Source organism: Scylla paramamosain, unplaced genomic scaffold (genome assembly GCF_035594125.1).
Source record: "Scylla paramamosain isolate STU-SP2022 unplaced genomic scaffold, ASM3559412v1 Contig85, whole genome shotgun sequence".
Lineage (NCBI taxonomy): Eukaryota > Metazoa > Arthropoda > Malacostraca > Decapoda > Portunidae > Scylla > Scylla paramamosain.
This window is the reverse complement of record NW_026973750.1, coordinates 210,115-230,299: the sequence shown is the minus strand read 5'-3', so window position 1 is coordinate 230,299 and position 20,185 is coordinate 210,115. Positions and strand designations below refer to the sequence as shown.

Here is a 20,185-nt window from a genome sequence, read left to right as displayed (position 1 = left end):
ATACAAAGACAAATGAAGTGGTTGGCCGTTAACTTATTTGTCTTCCTATTTTTACCGATTAAGCTTTCCTAGTTCTTTTACTGATATACACACACATACACACACACACACATATATATATATATATATATATATATATATATATATATATATATATATATATATATATATATATATATATATATATATATATATATATATATATATATATATATATATATATATATATATATATATATATATATATATATATATATATATATATATATATATATATATATACGAGTATATATATATATATATATATTTATATAAGATATAGCATATCACTTATATAACCTTACCTATTACCATTTCAGCTGCTTCATGAAGTACTTACCTTAGAGTTGATTTCACTTCAGACTTGGCACGGATAGGATCAAATTTGTATTTCTCTTTGCACATACACAACATTTCATATTTGTATTTGAGAATTCTAAAAGTTGCATACATTTGTATTTATTTAGGAAAAGAGAATGTTGTGTGAATCTGTCCCATGTGGGCTGGTCCCACAAAAACAAAACAAAACATGGAGTAAAAATGAACTAAGATAAGTGAGAAGACAAGCACCTCCACCTCCATTAGTTACTCTCTTCTTCACTCACTCATCACAACAGAACAAAACAAACACGGGAGTAAAAAGAACTAAGATAAGTGAGAAGACAAGCCCCTCCAGCTCCATTAGTTGCTCTCTTGCTCACAGGTAGCTTGCAACAAAACAAAACATGGAGTAAAAAGAATTAAGAGAAGTGAGAAGACAGAAGCACCTCCAGCTCCATTAGTTGCTCCATGACTGATCCTGGAACCAGGTTCTTGTAGAAGTGGTAGGCGAGGTGATGTGCTGGGGCATGGCAAGGGTCACTCTTGTACCGCTCCAACACACTAATGGCCGACTCCTGTCCGTACAGCTCCTTCTCCAGCTCCAGGAATTGCAGCATGAACCAGTCACACTGCAATGGCATCCATTTGTCTCCTCTTATGCACTTTAACTTTGCCCATCACATATAAAAAGGAGTCAAATTAAGGAAAGAAAACTGGGAAGAAAATAACAACAGAAATACAACAGCAAAGAACTTACAGGTTCAATAAGACCATTGAAAGCTTTCTTCAGGAATGAGTGAGCTGTTCTGACAATCTCTTTCTTGTCAGTGTTTCCTGTTCCTTGACTTCCACAGATGCTCACTGAGCAGAAATCATCTGCAATGTAAGATGGAGATAAATAATATTCTTATAATTATTTTTGGCAGAGGAAGCAAGCAGATGTGTTCAGTGTAGCTCCCGCACTTACAGTAAAATCCCTCTTATCCGGCATCAATGGGACCGCCGACATGCCGGATACTTGAATAGAAGTGAAATTATGTCCACAATCACCACCCTACATTCACGCATCTTACCATAACAAAGATCAGCTGATCTGATCAGCTGCTTAAGTGTAGACTCAACACGCTTCCTCTTTTCTACAACTTTAGGCATGATGAAGACGTCAGGCGATAAACAGTGCACACGCGGGACTGAGTCACTGAGTAAACACAGTGCAGTGGGCCGCAGGTGGCACGAAGCAGTGTGCTCTGGTGGCGAGGGGACAAAGTATACCTCGCGCGGGAATTTTAATCAATTTTATGAGTACACATTGATTTTTTATTGATTTTAAGGCTCGGGGAAAAATGTGCCGGATACTTGAAGCTGCCGGATACTCGAATGCCGGATGAGAGGGATTTTTACTGTACTTCACTTTGTTACTTTTGAGTCTATTGAGTGCATACTGGCATATAGTCCTTAATATAAATCAAGGATGGCACAAGTCACCCATAGGCACCCATAGCAAGAGTGTGTATAAAATATTTGAGGTCCGTGACGAAGGGTAAACAGAGCTCAGCTGGCGCTGGGAGAAGTAGGTGGGGCGCTGTGCCAAATACTTGCAGCACCTGCAAAGGTAATGTAAGCAATAAGAATGAGGCTTTAAAGTGCAATTCATGTGATATGTGGCATCATATCACCTGTGAGAGCATTGATGAAGATAGAAGTTTACAAGTTCTTAATGAGTCATGAACTTGAATCCCTTCACTGGTATTGCAATAAATGCAATGTGGTCAGTGGTAAAATAACATCACAAATGACAACAAACACTCCAGGGAAGGCAAGATGAGATGGAGTCAAAACTCAAATTACTGGAAACGTATTCAGAAGAGATGCTTAAGACAATGAGGAAGGATTTGGCAGGTGTGGAGTAAAATGCTAGTGACATAATTGAGGTGAGGGTGAGGGTGTGCACCAATGTCAAACCTACCCTAGAGTCTTACAGGGATGTACTGAAGGAAGAGATGAAACAGATGCATGAACAAGAGGCTCAATGCAAGTTGGACATTGACAAAGATCTTGTGGAGAAAGCTGCACCTGAAGTACAGAATAGACTCGACATGAAGAATAACATATGGTCATTGGTGTGCCTGAGCATATTACCAGGAATGCTAATATTGGTCTTAGGTCAGAGAAAATTTAGCATGACAAAATTATCATTCATGAAATTTGTGAAGTGGCTGGAGTGGAGATATCTGACGATGATATGATGGGGATTAAAAGAATTAAGAGGTATAATGGAGAGCCCAACAAGGATGACAGAAATAGCAACCTCAAGAAGAGAAGACCAACTGAGGTAACCAAGAGAGAAGGACTGAAGTACAGAGTGATGAAAAATGCCTACATATTAAAGGACACAAATAGCAAACACTGGGAAATAGTAAGGAATGTTACTGTCTCTCATGATATGAACAAAGAGGAAAGAAACAAGGATACAGAGCTGAGAGAAGAAGCAAGACTAAGGAATGCAAGTCAGAGAGAGAGAGAGAAAACTTCCATGTGGTGACGGGTGACCCGTGGGACAGGCACCTGGTGAGACGGAGAAGGCAGCACAGAGAGGAAGATGTAATGAGATCCAGCAGTGAGGTTAGGGCCAGGCATCCCAACACTATGGAGGAAGGCACAGAGATAAAGGACACAGGCGATGTGGGAATGAGGAACCCAGTATAGGACATGGGCAAAGCAGAAGCGAGGAACACGATACAGAACAAGAGGAACTTGATAATACAGGAAGGAAAGCGCCACCAAGTGGAGGGAGGCCAGATCAATATATGTAAATCTCAAACCTCTGAAAATAGTGTAAATAAATTTAATGTTATGTTCAGCAATGTGGATGTGCTTACTCCAGATAAACTAAGGGAACTGAAAATAAGAGTACAGGATAATGGAGAGAAGCCTTGTATCAAAGCACTGCAAGAAATTAAACCTAAGAATTTCAGATTTAATATATTATCATTGAAATATAGTATTGATGAGTATAAAATAATTGAAAAAATATTACTAATGAAAGAAAGTAGAGGCCTGCTAATTTATGTATGTAAAGATGTAAACTTTAATGGTATAACTTTGGAACAAAAATACTGCGAGTATCTGTGTGCAGAGGTTAAAGGAACGACTGAAACCATATTAATTACATCCATATATAGAAGTCCAAGTGTTGAACCAGAGAGAATGAAAAACTACTGAAATTAGTGAAAGAAATAAACAATAAACAAATAGTATACAAGATAATTTCATGGGATTTCAATGTACCAAACATTAACTGGATAAACTACACCACAACAGGAGAATGAAACAGTATAGAGTACAAGTTTGATGAGATAGTGAGAGACAGCATCTTGACACAACACATTAAAGACATCACAAAGTATAGAGAGGAGGCAAGAGGAAGTGTTATAGACCTAGTATTTACCAGTGAGGAAGAAACAGTTAGAGAAATTAGAATAGAAAGTCCCACTGGGTAAAGTGATCATGCCTGCATTACTTCCACCTGTGATGCAGAAGTTCAAGACAGGACTTGTAAAACCAAAAGATACATGTAAGAGAGAGCAGCCTATGACCTGATGAGATGTAAACTGGACATAAATTGGAAGGAGTACTTAGGTGAGGAAGACAGAGGACACGTGGTCAAAGTTTAGAATTAGAGTGGATGAAGCAATAAAAGAATGTGTACCAGTAAAGGAAGTCTGGACATCCAAGGAAACGAACTAACAAGGAATTACTGATGAACCAAAAAACTGTGGTCAAGAATCAAAAGAAAAAAGCGTCTTAAGCAAGACTCAAACAACTGACGAAGTGTGAAGAAAACAACGGTAGAGAACTTCAGGAAGTGGACAGGGAGTATAGGGAAATAAATAAACAAGTGAGAAATGAAACAAGAAAAGCAATAAGAAACAAAGAACGTACTATTGCAAGTCATGTGAAGGAAAACCCTGAGGTATTTTGGAAGCATGTCCAAGATAAATCAACTAAGAAATCAGGCATACCAGATCTCTACATAAATGGTGATAACACAGTTATGACTAACACAGTTAAGGAAAAGGCCAACATACTGGCTGACTATTTCAGTGAGTTTTTACAGATGAACCAACAGGGGACTTGCCAACCCTCCCAATCAAGCAAGTCCCAGCACTGATAAACACAGAGTTTATAGTAGAAGAAATAAGAAAGCTAATAAAGAAATTGAAACAAAACAAATCACTGGGACCAGGCAGACTACATCCACAAATCATAAAGGAGGCAGAACAGATTATAAAACCCATGAAAATTATTTTTGACAAGTCATTTACTGACAGAAGACTTCCAACAGACTGAAAAGTAGGACATATAACTGCAATTTTTAAACAAGGTAAGGGTAATGATCCTGGGAATTACAGACCAGTAAGCCTGACAAGTGTAATGGGCAAACTGATGGAGTCACTTATCAGAGAGAGAGTAATTATGGATCACACAAAGTCAAATCAACTCTACAGCAAGAAAGTTTGGATTTCTGCCAGGCACTCAACAATTTTGCAATAGGTGACTGCACTCAGGCACTGGAAAGGGGTGGTGCTGTGGATGTGATCTATTGTGACTTAATGAAGGCCTTCAACAAAGTTCTGCATTGGAGTTTACTGGAAAAAAATCAAGAGCTACATCAGAGGGAAGTACTGGAGGTGGATGGACACATTCCTGGCTGGTAGGAGAGAAAGTGTGATTGTGAATGGCTATCAGTCTGATTGGCATGATGTGAAGAGTGGAGTTCCTCAGGGTTAAATGTTGGGGCCACTATTATTTGTTATATATATATAGTTATATAGTTATATATATATATATATATATATATATATATATATATATATATATATATATATATATATATATATATATATATATATATATATATATATATATATATATATATATATATATATATATATCAATGATTTACCTTAAGTTATTGGAAATAGCATACACAGATGACACCGAAGTGTACAGGAATATCAGGAGTCAAACAGATAAAGAACTTCTTCAAGAGGACATAATCTATACGAGAAATTGGTCTAAGAAGTGGTTCTTGTCATTTCATACACAGAAATGTAAGTATATGTGGACTGGAAAGTGTGACACAGGAAATGAAGGATGCTACATGGAAGTGCCAATGCAGGAAGTCACCTCGGAGAAAGATGCTGGAGCTGTGATAGACGGCAAACTAGGCTTCTCTGAATGCCTGGCACAGAACATAAATAAAGCAAATGGTATTATGGGGATTTTAAAGCTGAGCTTTACAGATAGCATGCATCTTTTGTTTGTCTGTGTGAGGAAGGCACACTTCTGGCATCTTGTCTTAGATGGCAATGTACATTCTGGCTTTCGTCAATAAAGCCAAATGCTGCATGCCTACCCTTTGATTTACCCTGACACACTGATCTGCAAGTTCAACAAGTGGTAGCAGAGTGTAGTTGTGGCAGGAGTAAGAAAATTTAGTGCCAATCAAGAAGAAAAGACAAAGTTAAGATGGGTGACTGTGGCAGAAGGCTCCAGTGCCAAGTTTTGGCAGAGACAAGAGTTATAACTGCTGGAAACGAGTTGAACACATGGAAGCTTGTCACTAATGTTGGAAAGAAGAAAAAAAACATCTAGTTACAATCACCCTATCATTCCCAGAAGGAAGTGAGGTGAGGAGCAAGATTTTTGAGGAAGTGGACATTGACAAGCTGGGAAGTGACAATAGAGTCAGTGTTTTGCTGCAACATTTGGACAAGTGGTACAAGAAGGATGAGATGTCAGCGACATATGAAGCATGGACAAAGTCTGACATCCATCAAGGCCAATTATAAGTGTGAATATGGCAAAGGAGTACAACAAAACTGTTGCAGTAGACCTGAAAGAGTATAAGAAAGGAGAAATATATTTTCTGCATATGGTGGACATGACGACAAGGTTCTCAAAGTCATGTGTGGCAAAAAGTAAAGAATCCAAGAAGATAGTGAAGAAAATAATGGAGACATGGTTGGGAACTGGTCTGGGAGCCCCTGTGAAGTTTTTGTGTGACAATGGTGGTGAGTTTGCCAACACTACATTCTTAGAAATGTGTGAGAACATGAACATTCAAGTGATGCACACAGCAACACATTCCTCCTTAGTAATGACCTATATGAGCACAATTATGCAGTCAGTGATGAAATGGTGACAAAAATAGTGACAGAGCAGCCAGAATTGTGAAGTGGCTCTAGCATGGGCAGCCAATGCAAAAAATTGTCTTCAAGTGGTAGGAGGCTTCAGCCCATATCAGCTTGTGTTTGGAAGGAATCCTAGCTTGCCATGTACCTTGAGTGATCAAATTCTTGCACTGGAAGGTACAACTTCTAGTGAGATGGTTGCTAAACATCTCAATGCTAGCCACTCAGCAAGGAAAGCCTTCACTGCTGCTGAAACATCTGAGAAAATACAATGAGCACTTAGACATAAAGTAAAAGCAACTTGTAGAACATTTGAAAATGGAGAACAAGTCTATTTTAAGAGAGAGGAGCAAAAGGAATGGAAAGGACCAACTAAAGTTATTGGTCAAGATGGGAAAACTAATTCTGAAATATGATTCATATATTTTTAAGAGCCCATGAAACACATATTCAAGAGAAGCCATACAATTTGAGAAGAGACACTAAAGAAGGAAAATCTGCACTACTTGACATGCCAAAGCATCAGAGTGAAAAAGAAGACAAAGGAGAAAAGTTAGGAGCAAGAGAAATGAAAGAGAGCCAGTTATAAATCCAGTGAAAAATGTTGTAGAAAATGAAAGCTGTGATGAAATGGAGGGAGAAGAAAACATGTCTCAGGACAGTGATGTAGTCAAAAGTATTCCAAAGATTGGACAGAGAGTAAGCTTCCTGCAAAAGGAGCCAGATAAATGGCAGACAGTCACTATTCATAATCGTGCTGAAAAATTATAGGAAAATACAGGAATATTAAGCACTTATATCGACACATACCAGCCCTTTACTGGGACAAAGACAAAGAAAAGTGGGTGCCAGTACTGAAAGAAGATGAAATGCTGGAACTGCAGAATATCAGTGAAACAGTAATGACTTGTGAAAATACCAAAAATCTTGAACTTGAAAAAGCAAAAGATGAACTGAAAAGCTGGAAGAATTCTGGAGTATATAAGGAAGTTCCAAAAATGGATCAAAAAGCAGTGTCAGATAGTAACAGAAAAGGAAAGCAGTAATAGAATTAAGAAAATTAAAGAATAACTAGTTGCTGGAGGATTTGAGAAAAAGAAATTCAGTCTGACTCTCCCATTGTTGGCAAGGAAGTTTTGAGGTCTTTCATTGCTATACTGTCTTCAAAGAAGTGGGCAGCAAATTCCATTGATATCAAGACTGCATTCCTATAGAGTGAACAGTTTGAGTGTGAAGTGTATCTTATTCCCCCTGTTGAGGCAGGTTGTAATAGCAGTGTACTGTGGAAACTGGAAAAATGTGTACACAGACTTAATGATGCAGCAAGGAAATGGTATCTTACAGTCAAGACTTTCCTTTTTGTTGGCACCATGAAGGAAAATTATGTGGTATGTTTTTTATGCATGTAGATGATTTCTTGTGGGTAGGAACAAAGAGATTTGAAAATGCTGTCAGTGCTCAAATTGGAAACAATTTTCAAGTTAGAGAGCAGTGGTACTATTTTCAGATATATTGGTCTAGCTATTGTGCAGAATGAACATGGTATCACTCCTTGTTAAAATGAATATTGTAAATCTCTTGAGTGTATAAATGTAAGTGCTGCAAGAGGACTGAACAAAAATGTGGAGTGTAATGATGAGGAAGAGGAAAGTCCAAGAAGTCTAGTAGGTCAACTAGTGGTTATGTATTAATTCAAAACCTGACATACATGATGTTCTGGAGCTTAGCTGTAAAGTGGGCAATCCTAAAGTTGTAGATCTGATTAAAGCAAACAAGTGTCTGAGGAAAGCCTGTACTTTTTAGAGTTCAATGTACTTCCCAGACCAGGGTGATATCTCTAAGTATAAGTTAGTTGTATTCAGTGATGCTTCCTTTGCTAATCTTCATGATGGATTTAGTAGCACTGGGGGCTCTGTTATTTTTTTCATGGGTGAAAATAGAAATTGTTGTCCTTTGTACTGGAAGGCAAAGAAAATAAGAACTGTGAGTAGCACTGGGGGCTGTTATTTTTTTCATGGGTGAAAATAGAAATTGTTGTCCTTTGTACTGGAAGGCAAAGAAAACAAGAAGAACTGTGAAAAGCATCTTTGCTGCTGAAACACTATCAGCTGTAGAAGCGGTGGATATGGCCTACTACCTGGGAAGAATGCTGTCTCAGATATTGTATGGTAATGAAAGCAAGCTGCCTGTGGAACTCTATGTTGACAACCATTCACTTTAGGATAATATGTACTAAGTTGAAAATGTTTCAGAAGAGATCAAGAATTGACATAGCTGTTCTCAAAGAAATGGCTCAAAAAGGCGAGTTAAAATATTTTTTGAGTTGATTCAAAAGCACAGTTGGCTGATGTACTGACAAAGAAAGGAGAAATCCTTAGAGAACTGCTAGGTTTTTTTTTAAAATGGATCCTTGAAATTGTAAACAAATACCAGTCAACTGGACTGGTTGTGAATGAGATGGTAGGAACACTTATTTCCTGTGAATTTTTTTTCGTTGTTCATGCAAGAGAGTTTTTTGAGTTCTGTTTAAGAGAGGGAGCATGTTAATAATGTTTAACTTGTGCATGAGCTGTGCTTTACCAATGGTGTGCATCTTTTGTTTGTGAGGAGAGCACACACTTCTGGCGTCTTAGCTGGATGTGTAGATTTTGGCTTTTGTCAATAAGGCCAAATGCTGCGCACCTGCCCTTTGATTTACCCTGCCACACTGGTCTATGAGTTCAGCAATGACTATTGCCACCACCTCCGGCACAACCATAACCCAAAGTACAGAGCTGGATGGGCAGGCCTGATAGCCTCTTTCAGAAAAACCACTAAGACACTGTACTGTAAAATACTTAGGGAATAATTCCTTTTAAAGCAGAAAAAGGGTTTTTTTAGCACTGTATACTTTATATGTTAAAAATGTAGGGTTTTAAGGCAGTATAACTTTAGCTATTAAAATCAAGATATTGGCCCGAATTTTTAAATGTGGTGTTAGTAGTTACTAATACCAATGTAGCTGATTCTTAGTACATCTAATTTTTTTTTTAAACTGTGGTGTTAGTGTCAACTCACTGCAGACACCAAAGGTTCATATGCTACTGAAAGTTACGTTAAAAATGTGATAAAGTATCAATAAACTTCTGTGCTAAAGGAAAATAATATCCATCATCATAAAGAAAAGATTAAGGCATTTATAAATGCACGCATTCAAGCGCCCTTACCCATGCGAGTTATGATTCATTTATACTGTGCGGATCACCTGCCACATTGAAAGAGCTGTCGATTTCCATCACCTCTTCTCAAAGATTTACAGCATCTTCACATGATAATTGCAACATTTAAGTATTTCTAATGCAAAAAACATTAAGTTTTAGTTATTCTTGGTCAGAGACATGTTATATGCTCTAACTGGGCTTTATTAAGCTTGGGCTAGCAAACAGATGGAAAAAAACATATTTATTTAACTGAATATAGCACATCATATTGACAATGTGAAATGTTGAACTGGATCACCAAATAAAAATATTATAGGCTATATATGCTACAGGCGTAGGAGACTGTAGGCTACACGGTGGCTGGTGAGGTGGTTTTTATTAACTGGTACATACATACATCTCACCAAGTTCAAAATGAAGCCACTGTGGTAATATTTTAAAGACTTTTCTCCCAATTATTACTGATTATTTGAGTTCCATTCTTTCATAGACACATTCGAACAGTGTTTGGGGGTTACAGGGGAGTTGGCATTTCCCCTCACTCTGGTGCATTCTATGTCTATTCAAACATGTCTACGAAAGAAGGGAATTAAAACAACCAATAATAATAATGGTTGGAAAGGATTCTACAATATTACCATCACTTTTCCAAATTGATTTTTATACTCTTGTCAATTAATCTCATAATCACAAGCACAAGACTCCATAACCTGATTCCAAACAAACTACAGTAGTCGACAACTAAAACAACATTTCTAGTATAGTTTTTAAAATACTTGAAAACAATTATTTCATTGGATACATTTGCAGTATATCTAGAACTTTATCTTATGGATCAAGGTGAAGAGGTGATACTTCCCAGAATTGTTCCCAGAGACTGGCAAAATCTGTTCACATGCCTTTTTGAGGAGAGGCTCGCTCTCACTTACTAATACACTCCAACTACTAGATCAAGCTAGAGTTTTTAGCAAAGGCTTGAGCGAAGAGTTCAGCTTTAGAGATAGATGTGATAGCAGTGGTGCCATCTGGTTGAAATAAAGGAGGGAAAGAAGAAGCAAAGTTATTGGAGATATTTTTGGCTAGATGCCAGAAATCACAAGGGGAGTTAGATCTTGAAAGATTTTGACACTTTCTGTTAATGAATTAGTTTTTGGGTAGTTGGCATGGTTCCAGGTAGAAATATAAAGTGCATGAGATTCTGGTGATGGAAGGCTTAAGTACCTTTTGTGGGCCAACTCTCTATCATGTATAGCACGGGAACAAGCTGTGTTAAACCAAGGTTTGGAAGGTTTAGGTCGAGAAAAAGAGTGAGGAATGTACGCCTCCATGCCAGACACTATCACCTGTGTTATGCACTCAGCACATGAAGATGGTTTTCTGACACAGAGGCAGTAGTCATTCCAAGGAAAATCAGGAAAATACCTCCTCAGGTCCCCCCAAAATAGCAGAGGCAAAATGTCAGTGGCACCTTCACTTAGGGGTATCCTGAGGGGGGATTGGAGCGATAGGACAAGATACATATATGGGATTGTGATCAGAGGAGCCCAATGGAGAAGCGAGGGTGACATCATAAACAGGATTAGAAGTCAGGAAAAGGTCAAGAATGTTGGGCATATCTCCAAGATTGTCAGGAATACAAGTAGGGTGTTGCACCAATTGCTTTAGGTCGTGGAGGATAGCAAACTTGAAGGCTAGTTCACCAGGATGGTCAGTGAAGGGAGAGGAAAACCAAAGCTGGTGATGAACATTGAAGTCTCCAAGAAAGGAGATCTCTGCAAAAGGGAAGTCAGAATGTACTCCACTTTGGAAGTCAAGTAGTCAAAGAATTTCTTAGTCAGAGAAGTTAGGTGAGAGGTATACAGCACAGATAAATTTAGTTTGAGTGACTGTAGTTGTAGCCAGATGGTGGAAAACTTGGAAGATTTAAGAGCATGGGCATGAGAGCAAGTTAAGCCACTGCGCACATAAACGCAACATCCAGCTTTGGACTGAAAATGAGGATAGAGAAAGTAGGAGGGAACAGAAAAGGGGCTACTGTCAGTTGCCTCAGACACCTGAGTTTCAGTGAGGAAAAGAAGATGAAGTTTAGAAGAGGAGAGGTGATGTTCCACAGATTGAAAATTAGACCTTAGACTACGAATGTTGCAGAAGTTAATGAAGAAAAAGTTGAGGGGAGTGTCAAGACACTTAGGGTTGTTATCAGAAGGGCAGTCCGACCTGGGGATATTTGTGGTCCCCTCCCCAGATGGGGACTCCGAGGCTGGTGTAGGAGTCACCATGATAATTTTGAATTTTTGAGTGAAGGGTGTGTGTGTGTTATTATTAGATGCTTGTAGTTTTGTGTGGAGGAAGAAAGTTGTCTTTAGATGGCAGGCTGTGACTGCCTCCTTGTGTTGTGAGCCACAAAGGGAAATGTTCAGTGAGGTCACAGCTGGGTTTAATGAATAAGTTCACAGTGCCCCCTAATCCAGGGCTTTAGACCTCACTGAGAGTAATTATCATTTTGGCAGGTGCCTACTGCCTTCTTTACCTCCAGACTTTATCAGTAAAGGGAAAGAAAGAGTGAAGAAGGTGGAGAGAATAATGATGACAGTTTGTAGAAAGTCCTGTGCAATGAGGCCACAAGAGGGTAAAGAGGCAAGTTCAGAAGAGCAGTCAGCATGAAAACTGGTAAATGATAGAAAGAAATGCAACACTCGAGTGAATAAGAGACTGAAGAGAGTTAACCAGAAAAGGAATATCAATGAGATGAAAACCTTTAGATTCTATCCTGTTATGACCTGTGTGAGTGAGTGGAACCCTTCTCCCTATGTGAAAGACACTCCACACAAGAGGAAATAAGGTAACTCTATGGAATAAGCTGTTGTTATATCACCCATATGTTATACAATCCAGCTTCACCAGGAAAAACGGCAATGAAAAACAGCTCACTCCTCCTCTTCCATAATTATTTTCAGTCTAGCCAAACAGAAAATGGGTCACCTTGACAAAGGTACATTAAAAAATGCCAGTACTCCATGGCTACTCCTACACCAGCCTCGGAGTCCCCATCTTGAGAGGGGGCCAAAAATGTCCCCAGGTCAGATGCTCTTCTTGTATCGACCTAGTCTCTTGATGTCACCCTTAATTTTTTCTTCATTAACTTCTGCAACATTTGCAGCCTTAGATCTACAGTAATCCCTCACCACAGTGCGGTTCACCTATTACGCCCTCAGTACACCGCAGATTTTTCAGGCTAATATATGTAAATTTATATTGTGGGTTTCTGCAGCCGACAGATATTTATATTCTTTTAGATTTTGATTATTTCTCTGGTAAAATATGCATTTTCTAGCCTAAAAATTAATAATTTAATAAAAAAAATACACTACAGTATTATACTGTATAACACAATTAAAATATATTAAAAGAAAAGTATTGTACTATATAACATATTGACTGAAATACATTACAAGAAAATACATAATGTATTGTAGATGAGTAAACAAAGAATTGCACATACCGTGTGGAAAATGAAACTCAAGAAACATGGGGGTGACCTACTTTCTGTTGTGTGGTGATGTTTTGCATTTGTGTGTAAAATTGTTTATTTATTTCAAGCCCCACGATGTCGCCCAAACATTCAGCACCTTCTAAAGCCTCTGGCAGCGAACCCAAGTGCAACAGAAAGCTATAGCAGAGCAGATGAGACTCCTTAATATGCTTAAGGAAGGAAGAAGGTAAGCAGATGTAGGCCGCCATTACAGAATCAATGAATCTACTGTTTGCTAAAATAAAGAAGGATGAAAAATATATAGTACAGTACTATTTGTAGTTCACAGATTTTCACCCATTACGGGGTATTTTGGAATGTATCAACCATGATAGTCAAGGAATTACTGTAATTTTCAATCTGTAGAACACCATCTCTCCCCCATTAAACCTCTTCTTTTCCTCACTGAAATACAGGTGTCTGGGGTAAATGACACTAACCTCTTTTCTGTTCCTTCCCACTTTCTCTATCCTCATTTTCAATCCAAAGCTTTATGTTGCATCTATGTGCCTCTGGCATTTTGTCTCTGCTAACTGTAAGGAACTGAGGAGTTATTATCCTGATTTTCCTTGGAATGACTACTGCTTCCGTGTCAGAGACCTGTCTCTATGGGCTGAGCACATAACAGAGATGAGTGTCTGGCATGGAGGCATACATTCCTCACTCTTTCTCCCTCCTGTTGTTCTCCGAAACTATGCCTCCGTGCTTGCACCTTGCATAGTTACTCTCTTCCAACTCTGTCTATTAACATCTATCTTTCCTTCTTGCTGGAAGTTTGCCTACATTCAACTTGTTCCTAAAAAGGGTGATCATTTTAATCCCTCAAACTATCATCCTATTGCTTTAATTTCCAGCCTCTCTAAGGTTTTTGAATCTATCCTCAACAGGAAGATTCTTAAACACCTATCACTTCACGAGCTTCTATCTGATTGCCAGTATAGGTTAAATCAAGACCACTCTACTGGTGATCTTTTGGCTTCCCTTACTGAGTCTTGGTCATCCTCTTTTAGGGATTTTGGTGAAACTTTTGCTGTGGCCTTAGACATACAAGAACCTAAGAACATAAGAAATAAGGAAACCTGTAAGAAGCGACCAGGCTTACACGTGGCAGTCCCTGTATGAAATATACCTACCTATTTCCACCTATCATCCCCATCCATAAACTCATGTAAGCTTCTCTTAAAGCTCCCTAATGTCTTAACACTAATAACATAATTACCGAGTCCATTCCACTCATCTACCATTCTATTTGAGAACCAATTTCTTCCTATCTCTTTCTTAAATCTAAAATTTTCAAGCTTGAATCCATCATTTCTTGTTCTATCCTGGTTGCTGATCCTAAGAATTTTGCTTATATCCCTCCTTGTTATAACCCTTATACCACTTAAAGACTTCAATCAGGTCCCCGCCTAACCTATGTCTCTCTAAAGAATGTAAATTTAACAGCTTCAATCTTGCCTCTTAAGGAATACTCCTCATCCCCTGTATCCTTTTAGTCATTCTCCTTTGTACTGATTCAAATAGACCTATATCTTTCCCATAATGTGGGGACCAGAACTGCAGTGTAGTCTAGATGAGATCTGACCAGCGCCAAATATAACTTTAATATTACTTCGGGCCTTCTACTTCAGACCTTCCACTTTTAACACTCCTAAAAATTAATCCTAATACCCTATTTGCCCTGTTTATGGCCTCTATGCATTGCTTTCCTAGACGGAGTTCTGAGCTAACTATAACTCCTAAATCTTTTTCATACTGTGAACTTACCAGAATTTCATTGTTTATTGTGTACCTACTGTGTGGGTTTCCTCTACCTATGCTAAGTACTTTGCATTTCTTGATATTAAACTGCATTTGCCATCTGTCTATCCATTCATTCATCCTATCTAAATCTGCCTGCAAGGCAATGGCATCCGATTCTGACCTAATTAATCTACCCATCTTTGCATCATCCGCAAATTTACTAACATCACTTCCAAGTTAATTCCACTATCCAAGTTATTGATATATATTAAAAACAACGATGACCCTAATACAGATCCCTGTGGCACCCCACTAATTACATTACCATTCTTTGTCACCCATCGCTTAGCCATGACCTTATCCAACCTAACACCTTCCCACCTATCCCAAGTGGCCTAACCGTTCTCAGGAGCCTCTGATGGGGTACCTTGTCAAATGTTTTACTTAAGTCCATATATAAGATGTCATAACTATCAATATTATCTACTGCCTTGTACACTTTACTGTAAAACTTTAACAAGTTCGTCAGGCAAGACTTCCCCTTTGTGAAGCTATGCTGTGACTAATTTATCAAGTTATGTTTGTCTAAATGCTCCCTAATGTTCCTTGCTATTATTAACTCCATTATTTTACCTACAACTGAAGTTAAGCTGACAGGTCTATAATTAGACACTGAACTTTTATCTCCATTCTTAAAGATGGGTACTATATTAACATTACTGGTACCTCACCTGACTCAAGTGATTCCTAAAGACAGAAACTAACAGCTTGCTAATAACCTCTTTGCATTCCTTAAGTACTCTGGGATATATTTCATCTGGTCCTGGTGTCTTGAAATTTTTTTTGCCTATATATCTCCTGTTCTACTCTCTCCTTAGTTATGGAAATAAGTCAGCTTCTCATTCTCATCTGCTGTAAACATCTGTTCACTATTTATTATATCCTGCATGTTTTCCTGGGTCATTCAGAATTTTACTAATCACCACCCCAGAACTAACCAACTCCCCATCTGCTCCCTTTAACCCTTAAACTGCGCAATTATGATTTCAGGATAGCTGCAGGGTGCGCAAAAAATGGCAAAAAATCAACTTGCTTGAAAACTATCTTTGATCTTTTGAAACTCAAAGGAGACAAGTAGAGCACTGAAATGTGAAATAAAAAATGAAAAAAAATACATTGTGTGGCAGTGATGGATGGCTGAAGTTCTTTGGGAAGTGGCTGGGGGCCAGCGATAGGGGAGCCAGGAAGGTGTCAAAGAGATCATTTTCCTGTTCTTTCTGCCAGTGTGAATCATCAGAAAGTGTTGAGAGTGATTCCTCAGAATCTTCTATCAATGGTAAAAATTTTGATGGGTGTCAATGGCATATTACGGGCTTTGCCTGGCAGTGAGGCAGCGGCAGGGTGCTCCTGACCTTGAGAGGCAGGAGTGTGTTTACGGGATTTCTTGGGCTATCTCACAGCACCAGAAGTTGATTGCTGTAAATAATCTACATCATCAGGGCCTAGTCCAAGCTTTCTTTTTACTATCTTCTTCTTTTTACGACATCTGCCTCCCCCATGGCCATGAATGTGGGAGCCAGGAGGCTGGCCAGCATCGGAAGATGATAATGAATTACCGTCTTCCATGACTGTCTAAGGCTGACTGAGACAATAATGCCTATATGGAGCGAAAGAGAGATGATGTTGCCAAATGATGTTCATTGGATTTTACGGTGGCTGTGTGGGAACTTTTGAAATGCAGCTTAGAAAACCTGTCATCTTAAGATGTCTGGCGCAGTTGGTCGAACAGCATCTTAAGATGTCTGGCGCAGTTTACGGGTTAATGGACCTATAGTATCTTTATTCTTCATCCTGTATACCTGATAAAATCCCTTGGGGTTTGTCTTCATCTGGCTGACTACCTTTAATTCATAACTGCCCCTAGCTTTCCTTGTTAACCTCCTGACTGTTCTAAGTAATTCATTATATTGTAGCCTTAAAACCTCTTCACCTGCCCTTAGTCTCTTATATATACTTCTCTTCTGTCTGTCTGGCTGGCTGGCTGGCTACCTTTAATTCATAACTGCCCTTAGCTTTCCTCGTTAACCTCCTGACTGTTCTAAGTAATTCATTATATTGTGGCCTTAAAACCTCTTTACCTGCCCTTATATATACTTCTCTTCTGCCCTATATAGTGTTTTAACCAAACAGTCATCCATTTAGGGTAATTTTTCTTTGATCTTATTGCTCTATACAGAATGTTTGCTAACTGTCCTGTATGTAATTTATCTACAAAATATTCATACAACTCATCTACATTTACTTCACCTAATCCTCTCATCTCAGCCCTTTCTGTCCTCTCCACTTCCTCATCTATTTGCCTCAATCTCACATCTTCCGTCTCAGCATGACCTGACCCTCCAACATACACCTATTTCCCCCTCTCTTTCCTCCACCCCTTCTGGACACTTCTTCCCTCCTCTTGCCCTACACCCTCACACCTAACCTAACCTCTCTCATCCTGCTCTATCTCTCTCAACTCTGTCCCAGACCTGACCTCACCCTGCATTCGTTGCCAGTCAACTTTTTGGAGGTACCTTTATAATTCCTCAAAATCTGCTCTCCTAAAGTCAGGTATTTTACTAGTGTTTTTGCTTCTAAAAGTTTCTTCCTATTTTAATTTGTACCTAATTTCCCAATGATCACTGTTACCTTGCTGTCCTCCAGCCTCTACTTGTGTGACTGCTTCTGTTAGTAAGAATTAAATCTAGAATATTGTTCCCCCTTGTGGGTTCTACAACTAACTGTTTTAAAAAAATGATCCTGAATTACCTTGAGAAATTCCTCTGCTTCCTTGTTACCCACCATCAGGCTCTAGATATTCCTAAAAATTAAAATCTACTACACATATCTGACTGTATCTTCCTGCTTGCTCTATTTATCTCCTGCCATAGTGAGGTGTTAATTTCCTTTGTACTGTTCAGTGGCCTGTTCACTACTCCCAGTAATACTGACTGTAATCCTTCCTTAATATCTACCCATATTGACTCTGTTTTGCTATCTGTTTTAATTCTACTGTTAATACAACATTGTAATGTGTCCCTAACATATAATGCAATGCCTCCTCCTCTCCTGTTTTCTTTATAGAATAGTGTATAACGATCTACCTTAACCCCTGGATTAAATACTTTTCCTGACATACGTAACTCAGGAGGAGGAGGCAGTAGACACCTGCCGAAACGATAATTACTCCCAGTGAGGTCTAAAGCACTGTTCAGGGGGTGCTGTGAACTTATCATTAAACCAGCTGTGACCTCACTGAACATTTCCCTTTGTGTCTCACAACACAAGGGGGCAGTCACAGCCTGCCCTCTAAAGACAACTCTCTTCCTCCACACAAAACTACAAGCACCTAATAACACACACACCCTTCACTCAAAAATTTTAAAATCATCAAGGCGACTCCTACACCAGCCTCGGAGTCCCCATCTGGGGAGGGGACCATAAATGTCCCCAGGTCGGACTGCCTTTCTGTCGACGACCCTAAGTGTCTTGACACCTCCCTCAACTTTTTTTCCATTAACTTCTGCAACATTCACAGTCTAAGATCTAATTTTCAATCTGTAGAACACCACCTATCCTCTTCTAAACCTCATCTTCTTTTCCTCACTGAAACTCAGGTGTCTGAGGCAACTGACAGTAGCCCCTTTTCTGTTCCCTCCTACTTTCTCTATCCTCATTTTCGATCCAAAGCCGGATGCTGCGTTTATGTGCGCAATGACTTAACCTGCTCTCGTGCCCATGCTCTTGAATCTTCCGAGTTTTCCACCATCTGGCTATGACTACAGAGTCACTCTCATACTAAATTTATCTGAGCTGTATACCTCTCACCTAACTCCTCTGACTATAAGAAATTCTTTGACTACTTAACTTCCAAAGTGGAGCACATTCTGACCCTCTTCCCTTCTGCAGAGATCTCCATTCTTGGAGACTTCAATGTTCACCACCAGCTTTGGCTTTCCTCTCCCTTCACTGACCATCCTGGTGAACTTGCCTACAATATTGCTATCCTCCATGACCTAGAGCAATTGGTGCAACACCCTACTCGTATTCCTGACCGTCTTGGAGATACGCTCAACATTCTTGACCTTTTCCTGACCTCTAATCCTTCTGCTTATGCTGTCACCCTTTCTTCTCCATTGGGCTCCTCCAATCACAATCTCATATCTTTATCTTGTCCTATTACTCCAATCCCTCCTCAGGATCCCCCTAAGCGAAGGTGCCTCTGGCGTTTTGCCTCTGCTAGTTGGGGGACCTGAGGAGGTATTTTGCTGATTTTCCTTGGAATGACTACTGCTTCCGTGTCAGAGACCCGTCTTTGTGTGCTGAGCGCATAACAGAGGTGATAGTGTCTGGCATGGAGGCATACATTCCTCACTCTTTTTCTCGTCCTAAACCTTCTAAACCTTGGTTTAACACAGCTTGTTCTCGTGCTATACATGATAGAGAGGTGGCCCACAAAAGGTACTTAAGCCTTCCATCACCAGAATCTCATGCACTTTATATTTCTTCCCAGAACCATGCCAAGTCTGTTCTCCAACTAGCCAAAACTCCTTCATTAACAGAAAATGTCAAAACCTTTCAAGATCTAACTCCCCTCGTGATTTCTGGCATCTAGCCAAAAATATCTCCAATAACTTTGCTTCTTCTTCTTTCCCTCCTCTATTTCAACCAGATGGCACCACTGCTATCACATCTATCTCTAAAGCTGAACTCTTTGCTCAAACCTTTGCTAAAGCTCTATCTTGGACGATTACGGGCTTGTTCCTCCCTCTCCTCCACCCTCTGACTACTTCATGCCACCTATTAAAATTCTTCGCAATGATGTTTTCCATGCCCTCGCTGGCCTAAACCCTCGGAAGGCTTATGAACCTGAAGGGGTCCCTCCTATTGTTCTCCGAAACTGTGCCTCCGTGCTTGCACCTTGCCTAGTCAAACTCTTTCAGCTGTGTCTGTCAACATCTACCTTTCCTTCTTGCTGGAAGTTTGCCTACATTCAACCTGTTCCTAAAAAGGGTGACCGTTCTAATCCCTCAAACTACCGTCCTATTGCTTTAATTTCCTGCCTATCTTAAGTTTTTTAATCTATCCTCAACAGAAAGATTCTTAAACAT

At 39.3% G+C, this 20,185-nt stretch overlaps 1 protein-coding gene across 4 annotated transcripts in view; it reads right to left on the bottom strand.

Annotated features, from left to right (window-relative positions):
- LOC135098828 (uncharacterized) overlaps positions 1-20,185 on the bottom strand; it is a 92,036-nt gene that overhangs the window by 56,233 nt on the left and 15,618 nt on the right. For all 4 annotated transcript variants that reach the window (XM_064001227.1, XM_064001224.1, XM_064001225.1 and 1 more), the window contains exons 6-7: positions 1,118-1,236; positions 807-989 (exon numbers count right to left, since the gene is read on the bottom strand). In XM_064001227.1, the coding sequence (XP_063857297.1) occupies positions 807-989; positions 1,118-1,236 (302 nt within the window). The remainder of the gene's footprint in view (positions 1-806; positions 990-1,117; positions 1,237-20,185) is intronic.